Source organism: Anser cygnoides, chromosome 5, assembly GCF_040182565.1.
Source record: "Anser cygnoides isolate HZ-2024a breed goose chromosome 5, Taihu_goose_T2T_genome, whole genome shotgun sequence".
In the NCBI taxonomy this organism is placed as follows: domain Eukaryota; kingdom Metazoa; phylum Chordata; class Aves; order Anseriformes; family Anatidae; genus Anser; species Anser cygnoides.
Window position 1 is genome coordinate 49,469,552 of NC_089877.1, and position 26,718 is coordinate 49,496,269.

At 37.0% G+C, this 26,718-nt stretch overlaps 1 protein-coding gene across 3 annotated transcripts in view; it reads right to left on the minus strand.

The window, feature by feature from the left end:
* Positions 1–7,597: 7,597 nt before the first annotated feature.
* Positions 7,598–26,718, minus strand: part of RPS6KA5 (ribosomal protein S6 kinase A5) — a 79,756-nt gene continuing 60,635 nt past the window's right edge. For all 3 annotated transcript variants that reach the window (XM_066998262.1, XM_048070507.2, XM_048070508.2), the window contains 9 exons: positions 25,790–25,951; positions 24,400–24,525; positions 23,543–23,676; positions 20,227–20,320; positions 18,973–19,143; positions 15,516–15,707; positions 14,740–14,899; positions 13,713–13,876; positions 7,598–10,104 (listed from right to left, as the gene is read on the minus strand). In XM_066998262.1, the coding sequence (XP_066854363.1) occupies positions 9,865–10,104; positions 13,713–13,876; positions 14,740–14,899; positions 15,516–15,707; positions 18,973–19,143; positions 20,227–20,320; positions 23,543–23,676; positions 24,400–24,525; positions 25,790–25,951 (1,443 nt within the window). In that variant the 3' untranslated portion in view covers positions 7,598–9,864. The remainder of the gene's footprint in view (positions 10,105–13,712; positions 13,877–14,739; positions 14,900–15,515; positions 15,708–18,972; positions 19,144–20,226; positions 20,321–23,542; positions 23,677–24,399; positions 24,526–25,789; positions 25,952–26,718) is intronic.

Genomic DNA, 26,718 nt, shown 5'->3' on the forward strand with positions numbered 1-26,718 from the left:
TTCCTAAGTCTGAATAAAGAAGTAGCTCTTCTTTCTGCAGTACAATTGCTTGATTTCATTACATTATTGGCCCAAATAAAACTTAGGTTTTGTTCCAAGATGAATTTCCATCTACACAGGAGTTGCTGGCTTCATATAACTGGTGTTTCAAACCGCACTTCTGCAACCACTTAAGGAGAGACAAAGATCAACTGCTTCTGACATTGACATTACTGGTGTACCTAGCAGAGTGCAGCAGCTGTGTTACAGCTCTTCTCCAGTTCCTAAATTTAATCATTTCAAGTAAATGGAATTGTTACACAGAAGAAAATGTTGAATTTTCATTACTTTTGTTTTGCAATGTGTCCTAGCTATTCATTGCTAATAAACAATATAGATTATTCATAAACAGCAGTATTTTCTCCATCACTATTTAAATGCATGTAGAACAACAATGATAGTTACATTTTAAGCATCTAGTATCATATGGCATTCAAACTTTGTCCTTGTTACTGTATCAGCAGTTAAACAACTTGCCAACTAAGTGTTAGACCACCAGAGGGAGTCAAAAACTACATATAATTTCTGAAAGTTTCTAAACCAGTAGGACTACCGTTAAAAACATCAATGGAAAATGTTATGTTGTGAGTAAAACAAATGTGCACAAAAACAAACAAAAAAAATCACAGGAATCCACAGAGATTAGCAAGTGCTGAGGATGAAATCTTATGACAAAATTCCAGCTACCTCACTAGTTTGAGGTAGGAAAAATGTTTATGATATAGGTAAAGGAGTGCTCAGCAAATATTTTTCTTCTGTTTGGAAAGAATAAAAATCAAGTATTTAATCTTTTTTTTTTCAATAATGCTAATAACTGAAGAGAATTCTCAAAAACAGTAAATCCAGAGTTTGTATTCAACAGTCCTAAAACAAAAGGATTTGTAATCACAGAATTGTAGAACCAGATTCTATGGATAGAATAGATGGGTTGCCATCTTCAGTCTCATTATGCCCCTCTGACTAACTCAGGGAATGCCAGTGACATCCTGTGAGAAGGCTGGAGTTGTGCCTGTGCTAAAGACGGAGAACAGTGGCAGGATAAAGACTGCCTAGACTGACATGACCCTAGGCAAAAACCTGGAAAACTACACACACACACACATCACGGTCTTCCAAAAGGAAGGTCCTTTTGGACTTCCTGCTATATTCAGGTGGCTTTACACACTGCAATTTACTTTATCTCAGCCTTTCACATTTCTATTGCTTAACACTTGTTATTGTTAGCAGAGAGCCACATTTTGCTTGCATTTCCTGAGATTCTCCAGAAATCAAAAATCTCCCTCTTCATGTACTCTACTATGTCATAGCTCCTTTCTGTGAGAAGTTAAACTAACTCTTTCCAGGGAAGAAAGATTAGGACTGATGCATAGTATATTTAACATACAGTCATAGATAGTAACATGATCAAAGAAGTCTCTAAAAGGTCGTCTAGCATTTGTCTGAAACCACCAAATGGGTAATTTCCAGTCTGCTTCACTGCCCTGGACATCATTTTACCTATCAGCGAAGAACAGATAGGAAAAGAACTTATGTGCCTTTTTAGGCTGATTGATAAAAACAAAATAGAAAGCAATAATGTTACTGTGACTACCGTTGGTTAAGGAGAGAGATAGGAACTATGCATTCTGTGGGCTTTAACTTTCTATCCTCAGATCAGAAGGATGATCAATGAGTAAAGTTTCTAGGGAGTAACTGCCAGCTTTTAACCTTTCAGTGCTCCTGCTGGGTCCAAGTACAGGCTCTTAAAATACTTGAAGTTTCACATCTGTAGGACAAAGCAGATCTCTCCTGCATGCTTCTGACCTACTCCTGCTTCAAAGTGTAGAAGTCGAATCACCCAGTCAGATCTGATGCCTGCTGTCCAGCACATGTTTAGATCCAAGCCTGAAGGTGCTACTTGAGTCTTTAGGTGCTATTTGTACTTCTTGGTTTGTACTCACTCTGAGATATAAGATTATTTTTGTACTTTTGTAATTGTTCTTTTTATACTTATAAATTTATTAATTCCATTTAGCACATATAACAGTTGTCTGAATAATAATATTCACTGACTGGCATATTTTAAGCTAGAAAGACTAGAGCAACTGAACAGATAAAAGGTTTAACATAAAGAGAAAGTTCATGAAGGGAGTAGAACTGAGTATACAATACAGGGAGTAAAAACCTTTTTTTTTTTAATTAAAAAAAAAACTGCATAACATACTTAACCCAAATGTACCCTGGAAGAACCTGGATTGTTTTGTTGTGTGTTTTTTGTTGTTGTTTGCTTGTTTATTTTTTAAGTATACTGATAGCATGACACCATAGGCACATTCATGCATTCTTCTCTCAAAAAAAAAAACAAAAAAAAACCCACAAACACCAAGCTCCTGACAGTGTTGGAGACTGGTAATAGTTCACACTGATCCAAAAATCAGTCTGTCTTAGAAACTTGTTCCAATTGTCTTAGAAACTTGTTCAGATACTTCTCCCTCCTGCCATAAAGTTATGCACAATGTAACTACCAATAAATGGCCTGGGTTATTACCTACAAAACTGCCTTCATCCAAGTACTATCTGTGTAACATTCAGATACTCTGCTTAATTTTTAACTCTTCTCTGTCAGAGTTCCCAGTATGACTTCAATAGTCAGGGGAACATGGGGCATGCAGATCACCAGCCATCCAAAGGGAATATCCACGCTGCTATCTACGCCGCGCACAATTCTGGCAAGAATCTCTCCTAAGGGAAACTAAGGTTGAACTGTTCATAATGACATGATAAACTTCTCTGCAATACTTTGCACAAACTTTGAAGCCATCACAGTGGTTAACCACACAATTTAGGACAAAAACAAAATGCCCTCCCGTTTCTGAGCACCATGACCTGAAGAAGAAAATTGGCTGATTATCGAAACCTTTATTACAGTCATCATTCCAACCCAGCTTTAGAACCTGATCTACCAAAAGCTGCTGTTCATTCCCTGGTCTTTAGCAAGACTTACAAAAGGGAAGTACTTCCAAGACGGAAATTCCACCAAAAGATTTTTGCTCTGACAGGACTGGCCAACAACAGGATGGGCTTACCATCCTCCGGATCAGCATGGTTAGGCTTTAACAGCTGTAGAGATGAGAACATTCAGCTGGCATCTGGATCTGGAAATCTCTGATGAGTTCTGAGCAGTCTTCCAGAAAATAGCTTGCTTGTATTGTTTTCCTCACTGCATTCACAGAATGATCTTCTCTTCTAGGTCTTTTCTACATCCAAAATCAGAACACTACATATTCGATATTCGGTAAAATAAATAATTACAAATATTCAGCTTTCCTTTTGATGAACTTCTGCCGCAAGGTTTTCCACTTCACTGATGTGAATAAAAATTTTTAGAGATGAGCACACTTGCAAGAAATAAATCTTCACAATAATCAAAAATTATCAAAATTTGATAATTAACATATAACGAGTTAAGGAAATCAGCATTGGACATGTACATACTGCTACCTTCACAATTTAAAAATGGCACCATTTCCCTCCAAGAAAAAAGTTGGCAGTTAAGTAGTTGAGGACTTCAAGTTAAGTTTGTAGAGTCCTAGGTACCTTCCTCAAAAGCAATGCTTTGCAACCAGAACGTCCTGTATATTATGGTGAGGCAAAGAGCTCTCAGTATTCCATTCTTCCATTTCTCTTCCTCTTCCCCCTCCCTGCCCACACTGAAACATGAAATAGCACGCCCTATTCCACTTACTGCAAATTACACAGCCTGCTCCTTTATAACCAGCTGCCAGAATTCCTCACCGATGTATTTCTTGCCATTACAGCTTCAGAGATAAAGGCAGAAATTATGGAGGATCTCTTCTATTGGGACTCTAGCAAAAGACAGCTTTTTTTTTTTTTTTTCCTGATGGGATATAAAAGAAACTTGAAGCTTTTATTCTCTACAGGTTAAAGAGATAAATACAATAAAGATATTTGGAAGCAATAAAAGTTTGCTGCAGTAGCACCTCAATGATAAGATTGCCAAGGTTGAAAGCCAATGCTGGGCTTTTATTTGTTTTTGTAATACAGATGTAAGGTAAGACTGAAGTCCTGTTTCTTCTCACTTTGGTGTTAGCTTGCAACAGATCTGAAGTTTTCCTCTCAGTCTGACAGTCTTTAACATCAAACCACGTGAACTGCCATGGCTGCACACTGATAGACTGACCTGGCAATTTATATTAAATAGCACAGTATTAACATTTGAACTTTAAAGCAGCAGGGCTATAGCACCTTGAGTTTTGATTTACACAGTGACTGTACAATGAACTTAGCAGCAGACAGTGGAATCCTGTTCCCTCATGTATGCATAGCTTCTAGAGAAGTAACTATTATGCGCAGCTGAGCTATATATTTAAAGGATAAGAAATCATTAAGGAGACATCTGAGAAAAGCTTTGAAGTCACTGCTTCTGTGAATTAATTTAGTTTCTCTTCCCCACTCTATATTGATTTTAAAGGAAAAAAAACATAACTACTGCTATTAATGAGTATGTTCCTTCACACAATACAATGGTACTCCAATCTCCTAGTCACCTGTCAACATAACTTGCAGCAAACCTTCAGCATTTCCTTTCTTCATATCAGTTTTTAAATATAACTGTTTTTTAACTCCTTTCCTCCTTACTTTGCTGTAATTCCAAAAACTAGTTTACACTTGAAAGCTATTTTATCATGGCTGAATGTGTCACATACAAAATCACACCCATAACTGATATAAAATGTACTAGGGTAGATGTAGTTATGGACTGTAAGTATAATATATATATACACACATATATACACAACACATATATATATGTGTGTGTGTGTGTGTGTGTAAAAATAAACTAGCTGAAGATAGTGATTACCTTTCCCAGCAGACTACTTTTGGTCGTTCACAAGGCCCTATCCTAAATCCTTAGGTGTTCTCTTTCTTATGAAAATAAGCCTTCATTCACAACCATACTAAGAGAATTATGCATTTTAAATGAAAAAAAAAAAAAAAAAGAAATTCAGATGAACATAAATGAGATGCCAACATTAAGATTTTCTGAAGCTTGATTTGTTGACAAGAGTAAAACTGTATCTGTATTAAGAAAAATGCAGCAAGTTTGCAATCAGTTTGTAGTTTCATCTGTGATAGGTTTTTAAACAGCTCCTTAGCAATTAAAAAGCTCTATTTTTTTCTGCTTCACTGCTGACATTTCAAGAGAAGCAGACCTCTGCATGACTCTTTTTTAATACAGCCAGATCAGTTGCCAATTTTAAGAAGTGATTTTGTGTGTGAACAGTACGGATTCCTTCCTACCTCTGAATAAAATATTAGTTTTTAAAAATCATAGGATTATAGTATACTAGGTTTTGCAGTGTTTCATTGCTACTTCTACTCTGAAATCAATTAATCCCTTTTATTCTCAGTGCTAAACACAATGCCTCAACTAAGTTGACAGCACTTTTATTTCTCCCTACCTCCACTGGCTGAGTGGTGATATCAACATCAGAACCACGAAAAAAGTGGAGCAGGTGCCAGAAGAAAGGACCAGAAATGGCTCTGCAAGTGACAGGAAACTGTCAGACAAGCCCGTACCATCACATCTCACTTACCATAGGTTCCCAGACAGCTAGAAACTTCCTTTTCCACCACAAAGAACATGAAGGCCATCAGAAAATGTGGGTTTTATTCAAATTTACGTTATTCAGGGTGTCTTACATTTCTCTGCTCTTGTTGCTTCCAGGCACAACAAACAAGACTGCTCCAGATGCTCTATGTAATTAAGAGCATTGCTTCTTTTCCTAGTACACACTACTGGAATCATCCTGATTCCTAAACCTCCTCTTCTACACAGGTGTTCTGAACTCCCAGTATCTACTGGACAAGTGATATATAAAAATGAGAGATGGCAGGGAAGAGCTACCAAACAGCTCCGTATTTGTTCTTTTTTTATAGAACCCAGTGCCTTGTAGGTCAAAGTAGCAAACTCAGAAGTGTTTCCCACAGGTAGACTCAAGGCACTTACATCTCTCTACAGCAAAAGCAGCCGTACTACATGCTGTCCTGTCAATCCAGAATATTTGGTCAAATATCCCAGCTGAAGGAAGAGAATTCAATGTACTGCAATGTAAGAAAACAGTGATGAGAAAGACTGCTGTATATGTGGAAAAAGAATAAAGACAACTATTTTGGAAAAAATACTTGGAACGATACCTGATAAGAAAAAAATTCACCTTAAGACCAAAATATCATATATAGACACACGTGTTTAGATACACATACATATACTCACAGACCTGCAGTTACAAAATGTGTATTTCAAAAAGCATTACAAAGAAATAGCTTTGCCAACGTAATACCTAGTACGTCTAAGATTGGATTAATATAAATAATCATACTAATTACTTAAATCTTTACTGGTAAGAAATTTCATCTTTCAAAGAAATCTACCTACAATATTGCTGACTGCATTACATACGACAGTATATCATTATATCAGTATATCAGAGATATCATTACTAGACATTAAAGTTGTTAGTCTCATAGCAGCACCATGAATGAAATCTAATTTGAGTATAAACGAATTACAGTTTAATGCCTTTTCACCAGGGCAATATAAAGTAGTAATAGTCCTAATGAAAATTAGCTTGTACATTTCAGATTTGAAATACTGGTATGAGTATGAAAACTTTGGTCCTTGGTTTTTACATACCTTGAGTGCCAGGCTGGGCAACAGATTAAGCTGAGACAGAACAACTTTCTGCCAAGAGCAACTAACCTCCTGCATCTGAACAAAAAGTGAACCCACTCTTGAGCTGCCTAGATTGGAAATCCAGCTTTATCAAGGTAAACGGCAATCAGAAGTTGTTTAGGTAAAGATGCCTATCTATAAATTCAAGCAGCTTAGTGTCCAGCATACCTCCTCAAGAGGTCTGATAGCTGGAGGCAGTATAAAGTCAGAGGTGATAATGTTTCAGCTATCCCATGCAGCTGGTTCAAAGCAAATGCAAGACAACACCTAAATGTACTTACCCAGGCCAAAAAGAATTATCCTGTTTTTCACCCAGGCCAAAAAGAATTATCCTGTTTTAAAATTTTTATTTAGTAACTACCGTTAGACCACAAAGAGGAAACAGAAATATTCTTGAGAAAGAGTTGTCCTCGATGCAAGTGGTGTATACAAATAATTTTAGCTTCAAAACTGTCTCTCAAAACCTGTGTGAGAAAAAAACACCTGACAATACAGCCATCACCTCCAGCATTTATCTTGTGTGAACATTCCTTTTTCTCATTTCATCAGTTTGTCAGGCATCAGCTTAAACTTCCCAAGAGGGAAACAAATGATTATGTATTACATTTAAAAAGTCATTTCAGATGGGTCACAATATTCCAAAACTATTTGGTAGCCAAAGGTTTCTTACACTTGAATGAAATCAAATCCCAAAATCGCTTTTTTGTTGTCCTCGCTATGAGGATCATAAATTCCAAGAACTCCTCCAAGTGCAAACTTTAAAAACAACCTTCTCTTCCCACCCCAATTTACTTGTACTGTCTGCATAACAAGTATTGTGGATTGTTTTTTGTATTTACAGCAAGTTTATTGGGGAGAGGGAAAGTATTCTTTTACAAATGAGCCATGTTCACTATTGAGATCACTTCCAAAGAGAGCATTCAGAAAGCAAACCTGAATATATTACATTGACAATTATTTTCCAATATTTTAACATCGGCCACTTAAAATTGGTTGTGTTATTAGCACATATATTGATCTTTAAATATACTACTTCTACATAAACAGTGCAAATCTCAATATTCACATCAACCTGAAATTAATGCTGCAATTACTGTTGACATTCACATCAAGAAAGTAGTAAACTATTTCACATGAGCAATTCCAAAACCTCAGAATGCCATTATTAATATTAAAGAAACACAGAACAAACATGTTGGGCTTTAAAGCCTTGTTTTGATACACACAATCCCTGTAAACATGGATGTATTGTATTTGTCAATACTGATATCTGATGTAATTCTATAAATAAAACCACTGATATAAACAATTCCTATAACCTTTTTGCATAGGGTTTGGATTAGTTTCCTTCAATGTAGAACAAGCTGTTAACAAAATCCCCACGTCAATTAGTCTTCCATCACACAAATTTAGGCATCTGATTAACTTTACACAAGGACTCTCTTTGACTTCAGTGGAAACTTACAAGTGTAAGCATTTGCAAAACTGGAGTCTTCTTTAGCACTTAAGTTATCTCTAGTCATTGAGAATAAGAGCAATAAAAGAGCTCTCCATAAATTTATAAAATATGCTGATTTAAAAGTTTATGCTGATGTTTCTGTAAGTCACATTTATGATTCCAAACAGTTATGTACATACTATACTATCACAGTAGGAAATACTTCACTGTAGAACACCACAGTGAACAAGTTGTGAAGCACAGTGTTCAATATAATTTCCCTTTAGTATTCCCAGTGCATAAGTTGTTAACATCTACACTACACAAGGTGCCCAGGTCTAGTATTTGTTATATACAATGTAAAAGCAAGATAGAAAGAGCTTTGCAGTTTTAAGTAAGGAATGAAAACAGCGGATAATATACAGGGATTCACTCCTGCAAAGTACAGAATTCTCCTTCACAATGACCACAACCACCAAATAAGGTAGATTTCAGGTCATTCAACCACGTAAAACAGTGCTCAGCACCTTGTAGGAAGAGAAATCTGAGTGCACTTTATTATAAAACATCTCATTTTGATGTTATAAAGTGCAAAAAAGAAAACATATTCTAGTATTTTACAGTCACTATTAAACTGCTGTATTTGCACAATGCAAAATTCAAATAACTTGGTATATATTTGTATGGACCCTATAATAACAAATGTTGAAACTGGAGTTTTTGTATCTTTAAAAAAATCTCAGTATTTTAAAGTTATCGTGTAAATATAAAAAGAAAATATAAATTATAGTTAATTCTTGAAATAGATATTTTAACACGTGACCATTTTCCAAACATTCAATATGAAATTTCACTTTCTATCATTACGTTTTAGAATCTGTAAAACATTTTAAAAGTTAATAACTTCAAAAAGTAGAAATAAAAATTACTGTATCACAGTACTAGACACCTCACCTTATCAGACATCTTTTAGCCTAGATGTTTTTTTAAAATTAAATAAATAAAAAAAATCTAAGACCTATATTCTCAGTCGTTTAAAACAAGATATATGGAGTAACTTTTTAAAACAACATAAGAATTGCATAACACTTCATTTTGTTATTAATATTCAAATAAATGGGATAGAATGTGATCACAAATTTAAGAGGCTTTAAAGTACTATACTGCTTTGGTGCATTGTACCAATGATTCCTTACGTGCAGGAAGAATCAAATGCTGTGACATTCTTCACACAGCTGGGCAAAAGTTGAAGATTCAAGAGTTCTGTATGTTTTACAGCATTTTCCTTTCTTTCAACAGTGGGGAAGAAACTGGGACAAAGATTCTGACACCGAGAAACAGTTTTCCTCCAAGCTGTACCAAGAGCAGCATAGCTCTTTAACATGAGCTTGACTGCACACTAGTAATTTATCCCTAAGAGAATACAATGTTGATTGTATAATAGCATTAGACCATATCCAGTGATACCAAACTTAATGCTAAAAAAATGTATTGAAATACAAAGCTAAAAAGGTATGATTGAAATACATTTTTAAAGCGACAGACATTTCTGTAGCCTGTAAGCCACAGGGAGGAAGGGTGGGAGAAGACAATAAAGGTACTACCAAGTTTATAACTGTGTAAATCTTCAGGACAAGATATTCTCTGCTTTTCAGTCAGAGAACTGGAAGATGGTTTCTGGGTTATTGCTGTCTGTAGGGTTTGTTGGCTGCAGTGTCTTTGTAGGTGTAGTTTTACCATGAGAATGAGAGGAAGAAGAATGTGAACTTTCACTGGAGCTGCTACGTGTCTCTGTGCTTGTACTTGTTTTTTTCATTTTCCTTCTCTTTGCAAGAGGTGCCTTGTCAACATTCTGGAGACAAAATCCTTCCCTTTTGTACTTGTTAAAGGCCTGTTTAAAAATAAAAGGTAATTCTAAGCTTTTTAAGAGGTTTAAGACATTTAATGGCTCATAGGTTATCATGAATGCTCTATGGTAAGTTATGAGATACACTGTAATTTCTTGACAGATTCCTACTATTATTTCAGCTATAACAATAATTTTACTGGCCTTTTTATGTATTTAAGAGCCAATTCATCATTATCTGTATTAGAATAATGCATAACATTGTTAACTTCTTCCCGTCCTTGTTCTTTTACATTTAGAAGTATTTTTACCACTTAAAGTGCATTAAGACCACATTTTTCAGAAACTACACTTATTTTGATAATGCTTTTTTCCTTTAGCCTAAATAATTTTGCTGTGTCGGGACCTCTCAAAAAATATTATTTTCCTTTTCTCTTCTTGGTAATATGCGTATACAAGTATTTCAGCACAAATATGCTCAGTTTCAGTTTATTTTCTGTAGAAGGAATTATGAGAATCAATACTATGTTTGTTTAACACAGTTGCAATTAAAACTTTTTAAAATATATATTGATAGGTAAGCAAGGCTACTAAAAAGATATCCATGATATTAAAAATATGAAATAGATATATTCAAGAAATATGACGTTGACTTTGTAACCACAAAGACAAAACTTTCAAGAGTGACTTACGTTAAATAGAGAGTTTCTTCTCTTTTCTACAAAAGCTGGAAGACCTTTTAATATATTTCTCTAAGAAATAGAGTAAGAAATAGAGTATTTATATAGATATTTCATGAACAGCTGTCCCTCAACCCTTATGGGTTAGGATCAGAGGGAAGGCCAACAAGGCAAGCATCCTGGTGGGGGTCTGTTATAGACCACTGAACCAGGATGAGGAGACTGATGAGGAGTTCTACAGGCAGCTGGCAGAAGCCGCGAAATCGTCAGCGCTTGTTCTCGTGGGGGACTTCAACTTCCCAGACATATCCTGGAAGCACAACACAGCCCAGAGAAAGCAGTCTAGGAGGTTTCTGGAGAGCGTGGAAGATAGCTTCCTTACGCAGCTGGTTAGAGAGCCTACCAGGGGAGGTGCCCCACTAGACCTTCTGTTCAAAAACAGTGACGGACTGGTGGGAGATGTGGTGGTCGAGAGCTGTCTTGGGCAGAGTGACCACGAAATGGTTCAGTTCTCTATTCTTGGTGAAGTCAGGAAGGGGACCAGTAAAACCGCTGTCTTGGACTTCAGGAGGGCTGACTTTGAGCTGTTCAGGACACCGGTTGGCAGAGTCCCTTGGGAGGAGGTTCTGAAGGGCAAAGGAGTCCAGAAAGGCTGGGCACTCCTTAAGAAGGAAATCTTAATGGCTCAGGAGCGGTCTGTCCCCACGTGCCCAAAGACAAGTCAACGTGGAACTAGACCGGCCTGGCTGAGCAGAGAGTTGTGGCTCAAGCTTAGGAGAAAAAGGAGGGTTTATAATCTTTGGAAAAGAGGGCGGGCTACTCAAGAGGACTATAAGGATGTTGTGAGGCTGTGCAGGGACAAAATTAGAAAGGCCAAAGCTCATCTGGAGCTCAATCTGGCTACTGCCGTTAAAGATAACAAAAAACGTTTTTACAAATACATCAACACAAAAAGGAGGACTAAGGAGAATCTCCATCCTTTACTGGATGTGGGGGGAAACTTAGTTACAAAAGATGAGGAAAAGGCTGAGGTGCTCAATGCTTTCTTTGCCTCAGTCTTTAGCGGCAAGACCGGTTGTTCTCTGGATACCTGGTACCCTGAGCTGGTGGAAGGCGATGGGGAGCAGGATGTGGCCCTCGCTATCCATGAGGAAATGGTTGGCGACCTGCTACGACACTTGGACGTACGCAAGTTGATGGGGCCGGATGGGATCCACCCGAGGGTACTGAGAGAACTGGCAGAGGAGCTGGCCAAGCCGCTTTCCATTATTTATCGGCAGTCCTGGCTATCAGGGGAGGTCCCAGTCGACTGGCAGCTAGCAAACATGATGCCCATCTACAAGAAGGGTCGGAGGGTAGACCCGGGGAACTATAGGCCTGTTAGCTTGACCTCAGTGCCAGGGAAGCTCATGGAGCAGATTATCTTGAGTGTCATCACGTGGCACTTGCAGGGCAAGCAGGCGATCAGGCCCAGTCAGCATGGGTTTATGAAAGGTAGGTCCTGCTTGACGAACCTGATCTCCTTCTATGACCAAGTGACGCGCTTGGTGGATGAGGGGAAGGCTGTGGATGTGGTCTACCTTGACTTCAGTAAGGCTTTTGACACCGTTTCCCACAACATTCTCCTCAAGAAACTGGCTGCTCGTGGCTTGGACTGGAGTACGCTTTGTTGGGTTAAAAACTGGCTGGATGGCCGGGCCCAGAGAGTTGTGGTGAATGGAGCCAAATCCAGTTGGAGGCCGGTTACTAGTGGTGTCCCCCAGGGCTCAGTGCTGGGACTGGTCCTCTTCAATATCTTTATCGATGACCTGGATGAGGGGATCGAGTGCACCCTCAGTAAGTTTGCAGATGACACCAAGTTAGGTGCGTGTGTCGATCTGCTCGAGGGCAGGAAGGCTCTGCAGGAGGATCTGGATAGGCTGGAGCGATGGGCTGAGGTCAACTGCATGAAGTTCAACAAGGCCAAGTGCCGGGTCCTGCATCTGGGGCGTAACAACCCCGAGCAGCGCTACAGGCTGGGAGATGAGTGGTTGGAAAGCTGCCTGGCAGAGAAGGACCTGGGAGTACTGGTCCCAGCTGAGATAGTCAGCTGAATATGAGCCAGCAGTGTGCTCAGGTGGCCAAGAAGGCCAACAGCATCCTGGCTTGCATAAGGAGCAGTGTGGCCAGCAGGGCTAGGGAGGTGATTGTGCCCCTGTACTCGGCTCTGGTGAGGCCGCACCTCGAGTACTGTGTTCAGTTTTGGGCCCCTCGCTACAAGAAGGACATGGAGGTGCTTGAGAGAGTCCAGAGAAGGGCAACAAAGCTGGTGAGGGGTCTGGAGAACAAGTCTCATGAGGAGCGGCTGAGGGAGCTGGGGTTGTTCAGCCTGGAGAAGAGGAGGCTCAGGGGAGTCCTCATCACTCTCTATATGTACCTTAAAGGAGGCTGTAGGGAGGTGGGGGTTGGTCTATTCTCCCATGTGCCTGGTGACAGGACGAGGGGGAATGGGCTAAAGTTGCGCCAGGGGAGGTTTAGGTTGGATGTTAGGAAGAACTTCTTTACTGAAAGGGTTGTTAGGCATTGGAATGGACTGCCTAGGGAGGTGGTTGAGTCGCCATCCCTGGAGGTCTTTAAAAGACGTTTAGATGTAGCCCTTAGTGATATGGTTTAGTGTAGGACTTCTTAGTGTTAGGGCTGAGGTTGGACTAGATGATCTTAGAGGTCTCTTCCAACCTAGACGATTCTGTGATTCTGTGATTCAATTCCCAAAACCTCATTAGTATAAATGTCTCCAAGAAATTTATTCTTGCCTCATCATTCATGTTTTCACTGTACTCACTCATAAATGTTTGGAGAAGACAAAAAAAATGCAGTTATAAGCAATCACTGAATTATAAAGACAAATACATATCTTTAATTAAGGAAAAAAAAACTTACCAAACAACACATTACTAAATTTAAGGACACGAAGTAAGATTTCCTAGAACTTACATGAAAAGTGGCTTTGACGTATGTATGCACAGCAGCCCCTGAAGAGCCTAAGTTATCAGGAGTCATTAGAGGATTGGATGACAGCTGGCTACCATCCTGAAGCCATTCGTTGTATCTCAGGCTGGACATCTTAATTCTTTTGTTTGGATCCACTGTTAGAAGTCCTAATAGAAATACATTACATTCTCTTCATTTGTGAACTATTTATCCCCTTTTAACAGATAATGTGTGACTTTGATAATGAAGTCACGACAACACCTATCCTAGATATGCCAATATTTATCCTAGATAACGTTCGCAGAATGTTAAACTATCATCCATTCCAGAAGAATCATTAAATGCAAGAAATCGCTCCTGGATTGATAACCAAGTGAACTCAGAACTACGAAGGGATTTGTTCACTTAGAACCTGCCTAGGATGAAATTCAAGACATCAGAATCTCTGCATGATCCACTTAGGTCTGAATCTGGAGAAAAAAATCTGCAGAAAAAATCCTCCCAAGCCTGCTTCTATACAAATTCAGAACTTCACCTTAGTACAATTAAGAATGGTGTCTACCTCATGTCTAAAACCTAATTAGATGCCCAAAATGCTGAAGGGGATCATAAAGCGCATCAATTGCAAGCAAAGCAGCTCAGCAATAGAGAAGCCTTAGTACACTCATATAAAAACACAGTCCAAAGAAAAGACAATAGCAATGCATTCATTTTCTGAAAAAGCTCAGCTTTTAAAACATTTTAAAACATTGTGGTTTACAAAACCAAAAATAAAAGAAAAAAAAAAGAAAAAGAAAATTTCTGCTTTTAAACATGTTTTAAAGTGACTTCACTCTCTTTAAAGCTCTTCAGTTACTTCCAACCCCAAGAAATGCAAATGCTAACCTATCTGCACAGGGGTAAGTACATAGCTCAAGCTGTGAGTACTATTCTGCCAGGTGAGGCAGAGCATCCAGATACTGTACAGCTCTCTAAATCTTATATTTGCAGCTAGAAATAGAAGATGCATGAAGAATTTGTAAATACATACCTTGAATTAATTCCTTGGCCTCTTCAGAAACATTTTTCCAAGCTTCTCCTTCAAAGGAAAATTCTCCCTTTTTTATTTTCTTCATAATTTCCAATGCACTAGTACATGTCAAACTTTTGTCTTGAGACTGAAATGGTACCTGTCCTGATAGCATTGTATACTGTCATGAGAACAAAATAATATTAACACGATATGTTTATTGACAACCCTAAATATGCAGTTGCTGTTGTCTGTACAGCATCACCAGTTCTGTACAATAAAACTTTGACTATCACATCTTCAAGGCTATAAAAAATTTAAAACAAGCAAGACTTTCTCTGGAGCCCTTGTTAGAAAAAAAGCAATCATAAGTTTCAGGAAACTACAATCAAAACATGATGGTATTTCTACCCAGGTTACTTTTATAGAAAATAATTTTCCTGTAAATCAGAATGCAGACTGACTCCTTCTCTGAACTGAAAATCTCAGAAGGTTATATGGATGCCTGCAAAATCTCCTAACAAGAATATTTCTAAGAACCAGACTGTTTTTCCATACACAGAAATGTTGAATTTAATCTACTGTTTAGGAAAAAAAAAAAAAAAAAAAAAAAAAAAACAACTCCACCCCTTGAAAATATCTGTCGTTGGAACCTATTATTTGTGCAGCAGTATCTTCATCTCACTCAAATGCATCATCTATCCAATTCAATTCTGAAACTGCATCAAGTCCTTTGCACTTCAATAAAAAGTAAATACATACAATAACATTATAATTTTAAAAACCCAATCACTTACCAGAATGACCCCCAAACTCCAGAGGTCACAGGATTCATCATAACCATTGTGATTCAAGAGCTCTGGGGCAGCATAATGTAGAGTAAAACATGGAGTCTTCAGAGGCTGATTATCAGGCGGTTTTAAACGAGCAAAACCAAAATCAATTATTTTTATTTCTGAATTATCGCTTTCATCTGTAAACAATAAATTCTGAAAAGCAAATACAAAATCAATACTAGCACTGGTTAGAAAATTGTTTAGAACACAACAGTTACTTCTATTCTACATCTATTACTAAAAAAAAATTCTCATTATGTAAATAGGCACTAGGAAACACTAGAAAAAAATGGAAAAGTACAAATAATGGTACTCTGGGATATAAGAAAATGTAATGTGTAGATTTGCCTGCTGTGTATCTGCAAGTTAGAATAGTTCTGCCTGGGAGTATTAATGAAAATGAGTATTTAGTAGAGACCAATGGGAAAAATAATTTGTGGAACATTGACAAGAAAAAAAAGCAACGACAACACACTAAACAGTCATGAAGTATCAAAGACAAAAGCTTGAAATGAACAATCGTCTCTTCCACAGACAAAAAGAAATTTTCTTAAGCTTCCACTTCCTTCTGGCATATTGTGAATGACAGCTTTCTTGTAAGTGGAATTCTTGTTACATGCCTTGTCTTGGGACTGAATGGTCTTTGGTCCTCAAGTGGTAACGTGCTTAAGTCATATTGCCACAAGAGCTCATAAATCCAAAATAATAATTTGAAAACAAAGGATGGAGGACTAGAAAGTGCACCAATTGTTCAGTTGTGTATCAACAGCTATCTGGCATGGATCTCAAAGGCAACAGAGATATGTTTTCTGTGAGACTTGGGATCAATGCCATTTAAGCACAGAAGGTCACAGAGCAGAGCAACCTCGAAACAAGCCTACTCCTCACACCAAGGTAATGAAGCTTTGGTACAGCTGGTCCTGAGAATTTCAGCCTAACAACTGGAATATGGCATCTCAGACTTGAAGAAAGACAAACTGTCAGTTCAAAAGAGTATTTAAGGCAATTAAGGCAATTTATTCTGTGTATATTCTGTGTATATTTCTCAAGGAAGATACAAGAGTGAAGCTAAGTCTTAGGGAAACCGTCTGAGGCCAAGATGAAGTTACTGATTTCTACCTCCATTGCTGAGAGAGGAGAGAAGAGCAAAAATTTGCTGTTACCTTCACTGTTTGATCTACGCAATGCTAGGGAAAGTCTCAGTATGAGAAATCCTACAGCCCTATGTAATTCTGTAGTACAAAAAGTGAATGACTGAACACAAAATAATTAATTTCAAACTCTCTATGAAGGGAAAAAAATGATTGCTAGACTGCAAGCAGATCAATAAGGAAAACCTGAGATTATTCATTATGTATAAGAGGTAACAGTTGCTATAAAACAGTATTTTTTCATTCTGTACTGTTGTTATAGGTTAATTCACAATCGGAAAAGTCAATGTTCCATACTAAAATGTTGTGCAAAAATGTATCTGAAGGTAGACAGCAAAAATATCAAGACAGTGAGGATAGGTAATTAATACAATCATCTTTTTTTCAATGGTGATGGTATATAGCCAATAAGCAAATGAAGAATTTCAATAACAATGTTTTAAAAAGACCTCCGTTCTTGAGCTGAAAATGAAATTGGTTATGTATAGAAAGTTACAGTCCAAATGTCCTAATTTGGGTTGACTGTTTGTTGATTAAGTAAATATAGCATGTTTCTCAAACACCCACACTTAAAGCTATAGTCCATATATCGTTTAAGGATATGTAAACATTAGATCTGTCTTGATGTATTTTTTCTAATATCTTTGGAGCCCAACTCACAGATCAGTGATAACTTCACAGAAGCAATCCCCAAATTCCTCTACTGACCATCCCTCCAAACGGACACATATGCTGTATGAATTCTTTTTTTCTGTGAATTCCCTGATTTTTTTTTTCCTATCCAGTACAACAAGAGCAACATAATTTTCCATATATCTTCTAAGAGAAAGATGCACTAACCGCATCTATATTGGGATGCCTGCATATCCCATACTAAGTTCATGTCTGAACCTAAAATAGTAACTTTCAAAACAACAAGCAGGAAGTAGACAGGCTGGTTGAGTCCAGCTCTGTGGAGGCAATGCATCCTGCAAGTTGTTTGCTAAATAACCCTTCATTACTTTGACTTCCCAGGCTTCTGTTCTTTAACATGATGTAGAATTGAAGACTGCCTAATTTATGATGCAGCTGAAACCCTGCTTTCCAGAACCTGGCCTTTCAAGCTGGCAATACCAGTAAAATTAGAAGATGAGAAAAAGCATTTTTATTTTTTGTCCATTCAACAATGACTTGTTTCAAAAGCTGTTTAGTTTTCTTTATGGTGTGAGCAAAGAAATTCTTTCTAAGAGTCGTGTTTTCAACTGACACAACAGAATTTCATAGTAGCCCTTTTTATTTCATTGCTTACGTATTACACAGACTCCGCTAGAGAGATACCTTCAAACACACAGGTTTTGGACTGATTTTCAAAAAACATTCTAATACCAACATCTAGAAGCCTTCTTTACATGTTGATTTTGAATTACTATAAGAGAGGCAAGTTTGTAATATACCAGAAGGTATGTTACAAAAGGATGAAACGTCAGTAGTAATGGTGGATCGTTTTAAAAGGCAGATACAAAAGAAGTAGTTATTTCCTGAGGTATTACAATATCAATACAATATAACATCCTTACTGAACGAACTAACACGAATCTACACCGTTCCGGGACTAAAGAAACTTAACACCTATCTAAGACCATTGGTGGCAAAGAAAAACAGTAGAAGGAGCAAATGCTGGCTCCAGGAAGCAGAACAAAGCCAGTGGTCAATCGTACTATAGTAAACTGAATTGTCTGGAAGGCAAGATGCTGCAGCACAATAAAAATACTATGAAAGCTCATAACAATTAATTACTGAAAAATACATATTAAATAATTGTTTCTTTTGAGAAACTGCTTAATTCACTGAACTCAAATCACACATCTCCATTAGTTGGCTGTGTTACATTTGGGTTCATGTTGTACTTCAGTGGCATGATATGATGGGACAAGGGTCTTGTAGGTGCATCCAAAAGAAGCCCCAACAAGGGAATTAAGATCAAACAGAAGGTAGAAATGTGCAGACAAAGCAATCAACCACCCTAGCTCATCTTGTGAACTGCTTTATACTGTAAGTATATACTTACTACTAGTAAAAACTGTCCACAAATAGACAAAGAATGTTTTCGAACACGTTCCAGTGTTAACTGTTTACAAAATTTAAAATGCTTTGTAACAGTTACCTTTATTATGAATAGAAGAATACCTACAGAATTTGCTAAGTAAAATCAATAACGTTTTATTTAAAAAATAAAAGTAGAAAAGTGTAATAACTTTAGGCCAAAATGTGTAAGAAAGTCACTATACCTCTGGTTTCAGATCTCTGTGGACTACTCCTACATCGTGCATATGGCTCACTGCTGAAACAAGTCTGCGCATAATATGACTGGCTTCTGTCTCACTGAAATGCTGCTTCTTCTGAATACGTTCAAGCAATTCTCCTCCCTTCAGCAATTCCATTACTAGAAAAGTGTGAAGCTAGAACAATAAAGAAAAACTTGGGATGTTAGAAATTCACACATTAGCACACATCAACTGCAATTCAAACGTCTTGCTATTAAACAAATAGCAGACTTCTCAGAAGACTTTATGAGGAATGGAAAGTGGAGTTAGCATTCTCAAAAGGCACGCGATCATCACTAGCATTTCCTTCCCCTGAATGACAGTAACAAATGTAATATTTGCAAGCCAAGGAAAAAAAGCTCTGGGAAGAGGTCAAGAAATTATTTCAAAAAAAAAACCTTCACGAACAGAAGGTGCACAGTATTTACGTATTAAAGAATAGAAAGATAGCTCTGTATACAGAAAGCAGCAAGACTACTAATACATAATTTGATCAGACTGATACTAGAGCAAGAAAAAAAATGTAACTTTCTCAGACATAAACTGCAGAAATGTCAAAACTAAAAAATTCTGATCAGTTCTGGACTTCAGAATATTGTGCACCTGAGTAATCAGGATGATAACATCTGGAAACTACCATGAGCAAATAAAAATACAATGGTTTGCTGGTTGAGATTAGCCTATTTAGTTTCAGAACAACCTGAACAATTTTTTTTTTAATGTGTTATGAAGTACAGCTGTTTTACCCAAACAGACGTGAAAAAAGTTCCTTATCCTACACACGTGTACTTGTGCTATACTACTAAGTAAATACCAAAAAGAAAGGCTTCCTTATCATTAAAGATTATACTGCAGATTTCCAAATTACTTCACAAATATTTTAAGATTCATGACAACCTTGAGGGAAAGTGAGTAGGTATCTCAGTTTTATAGATATGGAAACAGCGCCAAGAATATATTGTAGGATGATTAACTATGTTGACCAATGACAGAACCAGAGATAGAATCCATGACTAAATCTTTCAAATACATTTTTGATGGGCAAAAGTAAATGACGTTTCCCTTGAATGCGGAACTGTTGCTTCATCTTTGGAATTAGACAAAAGCACTAGGAAAAAAGATACCTACACAATAACAGTATGCTTAACTCCTAGAAGTACTTGGGAAATCACAAGGCAATGTGTTTGGCAAATAGTGATTATAGTTTCTTCACAATACCTGGTCATGATAAATTTCATGTAACTTCACTACATTGGGGTGTCCTTCGCAGAGTTTCAGAGCTGTTATTTCTCTCTGGGTGTTGGCTTCCATTCTGTAAAAATTGAGCAAACATTTTGTACCAATTTTACTAAGCAAATTGCACATTCAAAGTGTTACACCTATTTAATTGTTTGCAATCCAGATTTTTGAACATTACAACTGCTTGAACGCAATTAAAACCATATTCAACGTAAGCAGAGCAAAATTCTCCGCATAACCCTGCAAGTTAGGGCACAAGAAAAACCACACCCAAATCAGACAATGTTTTTGATGCAACTGTAACTTACTACAGCAAAAGCTGAAATGGTATTACAAAATAGTTTCTATCTAAAACAAACCTTTCCCTTAGTCCAGGGCAATTTGACTTCACCTCTGTTCCTACAAATGTGTTAGCTCAGCTATATCCTGAAGATTCAAATTATTGGCCCAACACTTTCCATTCTTACAGAAGACTAATACTGCCACAGTTCTATAGAAACTATGAGTTCCTACTAGGAAAAAAAGCAGTATCATCATCTATATAGGAACTGTGTTATACATATGAAACCCTGAATAGGCGGATTGAAAAATCTAAAATGGAACAGATAAGAGACTTGCTCCAAAGCAAAAATCAATTCACAACTCTTTTTTAGGTACTTAAATATCTATAGCCTCCCCCCCCCCCCCCCAAAAAAAAATAATGTGGTGAACTTTATAAAAACTACACGAATGGTGACTGAGGAGAATATTAGAGGAAAACAAATCAAATACGTTGATTTAGTTTGGACCAAGAATGCATGAAAATTTTTGCCAAAACTCTTTCCTACTAAGTAAGAAAGGCTAATCTTGTACTGATTAGGAGAATGGCCTTATGGATAGCACAGACAGAATCTCTCTCACCACATGTTCTGCATTTCTGGTTTCATAAAAATTGTTTTTCTAATTCAGACCAGAACTGTGATGAGAATTTTGTACAAGAAAAATCTGTTTTTTTGCAGACTTCATATAATCCAGGAGTGAACTAAGCTGTTCCTCTGTTGATTTTGTTGTTTAAACTTAAAGTGATTTCAGGTCCTTAAGAAAATCAAAAACTGTCTCAGATAATCTTTCCCTCCTAGAGAAAATACTATGAGAGGGTGGACTAGGAAACAGATAAAAAAAGGCTTAATATCATGAACATAAACCTTTGAAATTTGTGCCTAGACTTTTCTGAGTATCTCTTCTCTATAAATAGTTATCACCTCAGATTTGTAGACAGACAATATTATGAAAAATCAACAGGAGCTCTGAAACAGTAACTCAAGCAAGTGTACAGGAATCCATTGTTTCATGGGGCTTCAGAAAAACAGAAAAAAAAAAATCAAATTGTTGGATGGAGGCAGATCCAGCAGTACTAACATAGCAAAAACACAGAGGAACTCTTGATCTTAGCTTTCATCCCAAGTACCATGAAAAGGTTTGCCTATGTGTGGGATTCAATTTTTTGGTATCTTTAATGGGTAGGATTAAAAGACTGTCTGACTGAGGCAAAGAAGTTAGTAAAAACCTAGCATGCTTTTCATATTAGAAAGAATTATTAATGTGGTCCTCAGAGCAATATTATTTACTGTTTAACAGCTTCTTATTCCGTGCTGGTTTGTGCCAACTTATTCGGTGTGTAGGTTTATTGCTACCTCTAAATACTACATCAACAAGCTCTGAGTCACTCACAGCCTTCAGTCCTGAAAAAGTCTTTGTATGCAGACCACTTCCTACCTTCATTTAGCCTGGTCCACCAAGATGAAGGAGAAAGAGCAAAAGAGCCTGTGAGTAATATCACTCAGGGATGTCATTCCTAAAAGCTCAGGTCTTGGGAGAAGTCAATACTAGTTTGCTAACTGTTATCTAGAAACAATAAATCCATTATTTAAGGTGGATTTCTCCTTAAGATGAGGTGGGAATACTGATCAGCAGCTCCGCGTGCGCCACAGAAAGAAAAAATCTGAATGTAGACACAAGGCAGAGATTCCGATTAAAATACCTAATGTAGGTGTCTACTGCATACTGATTGTCTAAGGTCCCAATGTAACGAGTGAAATTCTGATTAATGAAGTTGACAGGGTGAATAAAATATGTACCTAGAATGGGATTCAGTTACCTAAGCATAGGAGAGCCTGGAAGACACCAGCCATAAAGCCATCTACATAAAGGTATAGTAGCAGTCACCAGACTGATGCAAATTGGAGGACTCGTAGGACACCAATGGATGCTAAAATGGCACTAAATTGATGCCTGTGTTTAAGTAACTGAATCCCACTGCTAGTGCCTGGTCATTTGAGTCTCTCTGTAGGTTCCACTAATACTTTTGACTATGTCACCATAAATCACAGAAGACCTTAGAAAGCTGGCTTTACACACTTATCCCATTCAAAAAGCATGTGAACAAACACTTAAGACTGGTGGACAGTTACTTCTAGGCTCTGGAAAAACAGAGGTACAGCCAAATGTCTTGGAGGAAGAGATCCCTGTGAACTATCATTCTGATGGTAGAACATTTATGTTTTTCCCTTCCCTTTTCTGCCAGCACTGTACAACATGCTAGGGACATATTTAATAACGAATACCGAGCAAAATGAAGCTAAAAATCCATCCAATCCTCAAAGAGCCCTTTGTCTTTATTTTTCTCTGGACAGAAACTGCCAGAAGAATCTATTCTGGAAGAGTACCAGATGGTCCCCCTGAGCAAAGTGAGACAGCTGCCTCTCCATTGTGGTGTTCTCTTCAGAACATCCAGGAAACAGATGTAATGTAAAACTCAATGGTCTAATTACATTTTACACACACACACACACACACACACACACGTGCGCATGTGCACCCATACACACACACACACTAATTAGACCCAAGGGAAACCAAACTACAGATACTTCTTAAAAGCCATGGGCTAGACAATCAGTTGGACTACCTAGAAAAGGGAATTAGCATAAACCTACATTCAGTTTACTTAGGTCTAAAGACAAGAGGAACTTACACCTTACTCTGGTTTGGAGCAAAACTGGGGAAAACACAGGTAGAATACAATTACGAACCACAGAAAAGCCCTCTTCTTCTCATGTCCTCCCCAACAAAAAACATTTTATTTCAAAAGGCTCTCAAAATTTTTAAAGGTTACTACTATATGTTTCTCTAGATTCTTCAGAATGGATATTTTAAGATTATTTTTCCACCTTCAAAAATGTAGCGAGCATTATTCTAATCCATGGGTGACAGTAAGCAAAGAAAATATTTTTATGGTCTTATAGAATATTTATACCTTTTGCTAATTATTTTTACTGCATACTCTTGGCTAGTTTTCTTGTGTAAGCACTTTCGACAAATGGAAAAACTTCCTTCTCCCAATGGTTTCTCTTTCAGATCCAGTTCATAATGTTGAAAAAATGGAGAGTCCTGTTAGGAAACTGTCTGTATTTAGTTCTGCAGAATACTTTTAGTATACACAGTCAAAGACAAAGAGTAAAGTTTTGTGAGAATTTTTCATCTACATTTAAAATTGTAAAAGAGCTCTCTTTTTGATAAAATATAATCTTAATTTCTATTTAATAAAATGCATAAACTTTATTTTAACAATCAAAGACTATATCTTTAAATTAAAAAACAGTCACTAAACAAAGTATTACTACTACAATAGCTTAAGGTACAAAATATTCAGACAAACAGGATCAAAGATGGTCGTACATACATTTATTCACAAAACTATGTGCTCGTTTGAAGACATCACAATAGTGTCTGTTCTTATAAGGATTCACACAACTATAGTACTTTTGGGCAAATACATCATAGAAGGAATTCTGACACAATTAAAGTATTTTCAAAAATATCTACAATGGTTAGATGAAAAAGAACTATCAGGAGTCAAATTACTACTATTATTATATTTCAGTCTTCAGGAAAACTAGACAACCATCTCATCTTTCAGACTAAACTTCAACCATTTCTTAATAGTACCACATGCAAATTATATGCTTGGATCATCTGAGGAGCCATTACAGAGAACAGATAAATGCATAATGACTATTTTGTAATCTGTAGCATAGCTTGTGATTGCTGCTTTGAAAGTTATATGCAGTTCCAAGTTAACCAAATTAATTTAGCTCTTGATATTATTATTACCTTCATCATAGCACTTCTGGCAATAGTTGTGGTTCCAGGTCTTTCATCCCCAACATAAAACTGAACAGGATCTACTGTAGCTGCATTGCGTTTAAACAAAATAGAAGGTGCAACGAAAGAATATCCCTATTAAATCAGAGACATCAGAAAAGGACAGAGTTTGAAATTGTTGCACACAAATGATAATACTGCGTATAAAACACTACAGGCTTCTAAAGATTTTTAAAAGAAATCATAATGGTCGTAACGTAATACAGAAAATGTAATTGGCTAATTGATGGGTAGCTATTACTGTGTTCAATGTGAACAGATGTCTTTCTGGAAGTGGTTGTATGATTCTCCACAGTTGTAGACAAAATAGTAACAATACAAAATTTCAAGGAAATAATGCTAAAGATCTGGCTCGGTTTCAGTTCTTTTGCAGTAGCGATAAAGGCTCATAATTCATACCAGCTGGCTTCCCAGAACACCTACAAGTTAAGATGTGAAACAGTTTTTATGCTGTGATATAAGCAACAAACCATCTTAAACAGTAAAACAAAATAAGTTTCACGTTAGCGATTTGCCCAGTTTAGGCACAACAAGAACAGCTGTGACTTCCCCTGCAGGATGAGTCAGATAGTATTATGACATGCATAAAGGCTTCCTATAGTCAGTACAAATCTTAAAACTTCCAAAATATGATGCTGTATTCCTGTACACCGAGCATTAAGTTGCTAAAAAAAAAAGCCAATAAAAAACAATGAAGCACAAGGTAGGGGAGGAGAGAAAACACTCTGAACTGCTGTTCACTTCTGCAGTTTTGGTTCCAAGTTTAAGGCTGCACTTGAACGGTTTGACATCTGATTTGACATCCATACTCTGCAGAGCAAGTAAGGATCGTTCTTTAGCAGCATGAAGGAGGTGGTGAGGAAAGTTTTGTTTCTGATCTGCATTTAGTAGTCTAGTAATTAAAGCACTTACAAAGGAAGTGAAAGACCTACTTTCAATTCTGCAGTTAGATCACAGTTCCCAGAGTACCTCAACTAGAGGATAATATGGACATAGGCAAACTGCATGCTGTTGCTGAGGCTGGTAGCCCAGGTTGATGGAGGCAAGATGACAAGACTCTTAAGGTAAGGAGAATCAATAAAGGACAGACTGACTTTAGTCCAGCTGGCAGGACATTCAGCTGGGAATGGAGAGACATGAAATTTTATGTTTGCACTAAAACTGTTACCAGCTTTCTAATTTTGCAGTCACTGAACAAACAGACTTGAGAAGTGAGACTGGAAATTACACAGATAATTCCCAATAATTTAGAAGGTGGGAAAAACATTCAGCTATATACTTGGAATTGTTTAATACCTGTTTTGCTTTTTTTTTTAATTAGTATGAATTCTTAAAATACCTGAAATATTCTTTCCGAAGTCTGAGGGGTTGCTGCAGGAGAATATGTTGGATCCATTTCTGTAAACTCTTCTGCAAAGTTACTGACATCTAATTCATCTCTGATTACTGGTTTAAATGGAGCTGATACTTTTTTGGCAGCTAAATCATCCCAGTTTATATTCTAGACCAAAAATAAGAAAATAAGTTTGAATCAAATAGATACGTTCAAAGAGATTAAATTTCTCCAAAATTAACCACCTTATTTGCAATTATTTCTGCAAAATACAAGGGTAAATACAACTCTTTATGAGTCTCATGAATGTGAATACCTTTCAGCAAGACTAATTAAGTACTTCAGAGGATCATTCTTTTTGTATTTTAATAAAGCAGTCTATAGATATCCTAAGAGATATCAATACAAAAATGAACATGAATATTATTATTTTAATATAATGGTGGTGATCTCAGACTATGCTTCACTATAAACTTGGCAAGAAAGCTCAAGGAAACATTTTTACAGCAATGATTCAAGAAAATCTAGAGCATGAGAGGAGGGTTTTGTTTGTTTGTTTGTTTTAAAACTGTTTTTCTTCCTGATGGAAGATATTGATTGGTGGAAGGAATTAAAAACTACGGTAACAAAGCAAGCTATTTTGCCAGAAATCTTTGCTGTGGAAATCCAAACCCCCTGAGGTGGAGATTCCAATACTGTAATTCTCATAAAGAAACCAATTCAGCCAAAGAACATAATTGACATACACCAGAGGGATATAAATACTCAAACCATCCCAGCTGAAAGTAGGGATTGGTAAGACAAGAACATTACAGATCAGGAAAAAAAAAAAAAAAAAAAAAAAAAAAACCACTCAACCCTGAAAAATCTCTCCCATAAAAAAAGACAGAAATAATACAAAACACATTTCAAATGTAAGAGTCTCTATGCCTAAA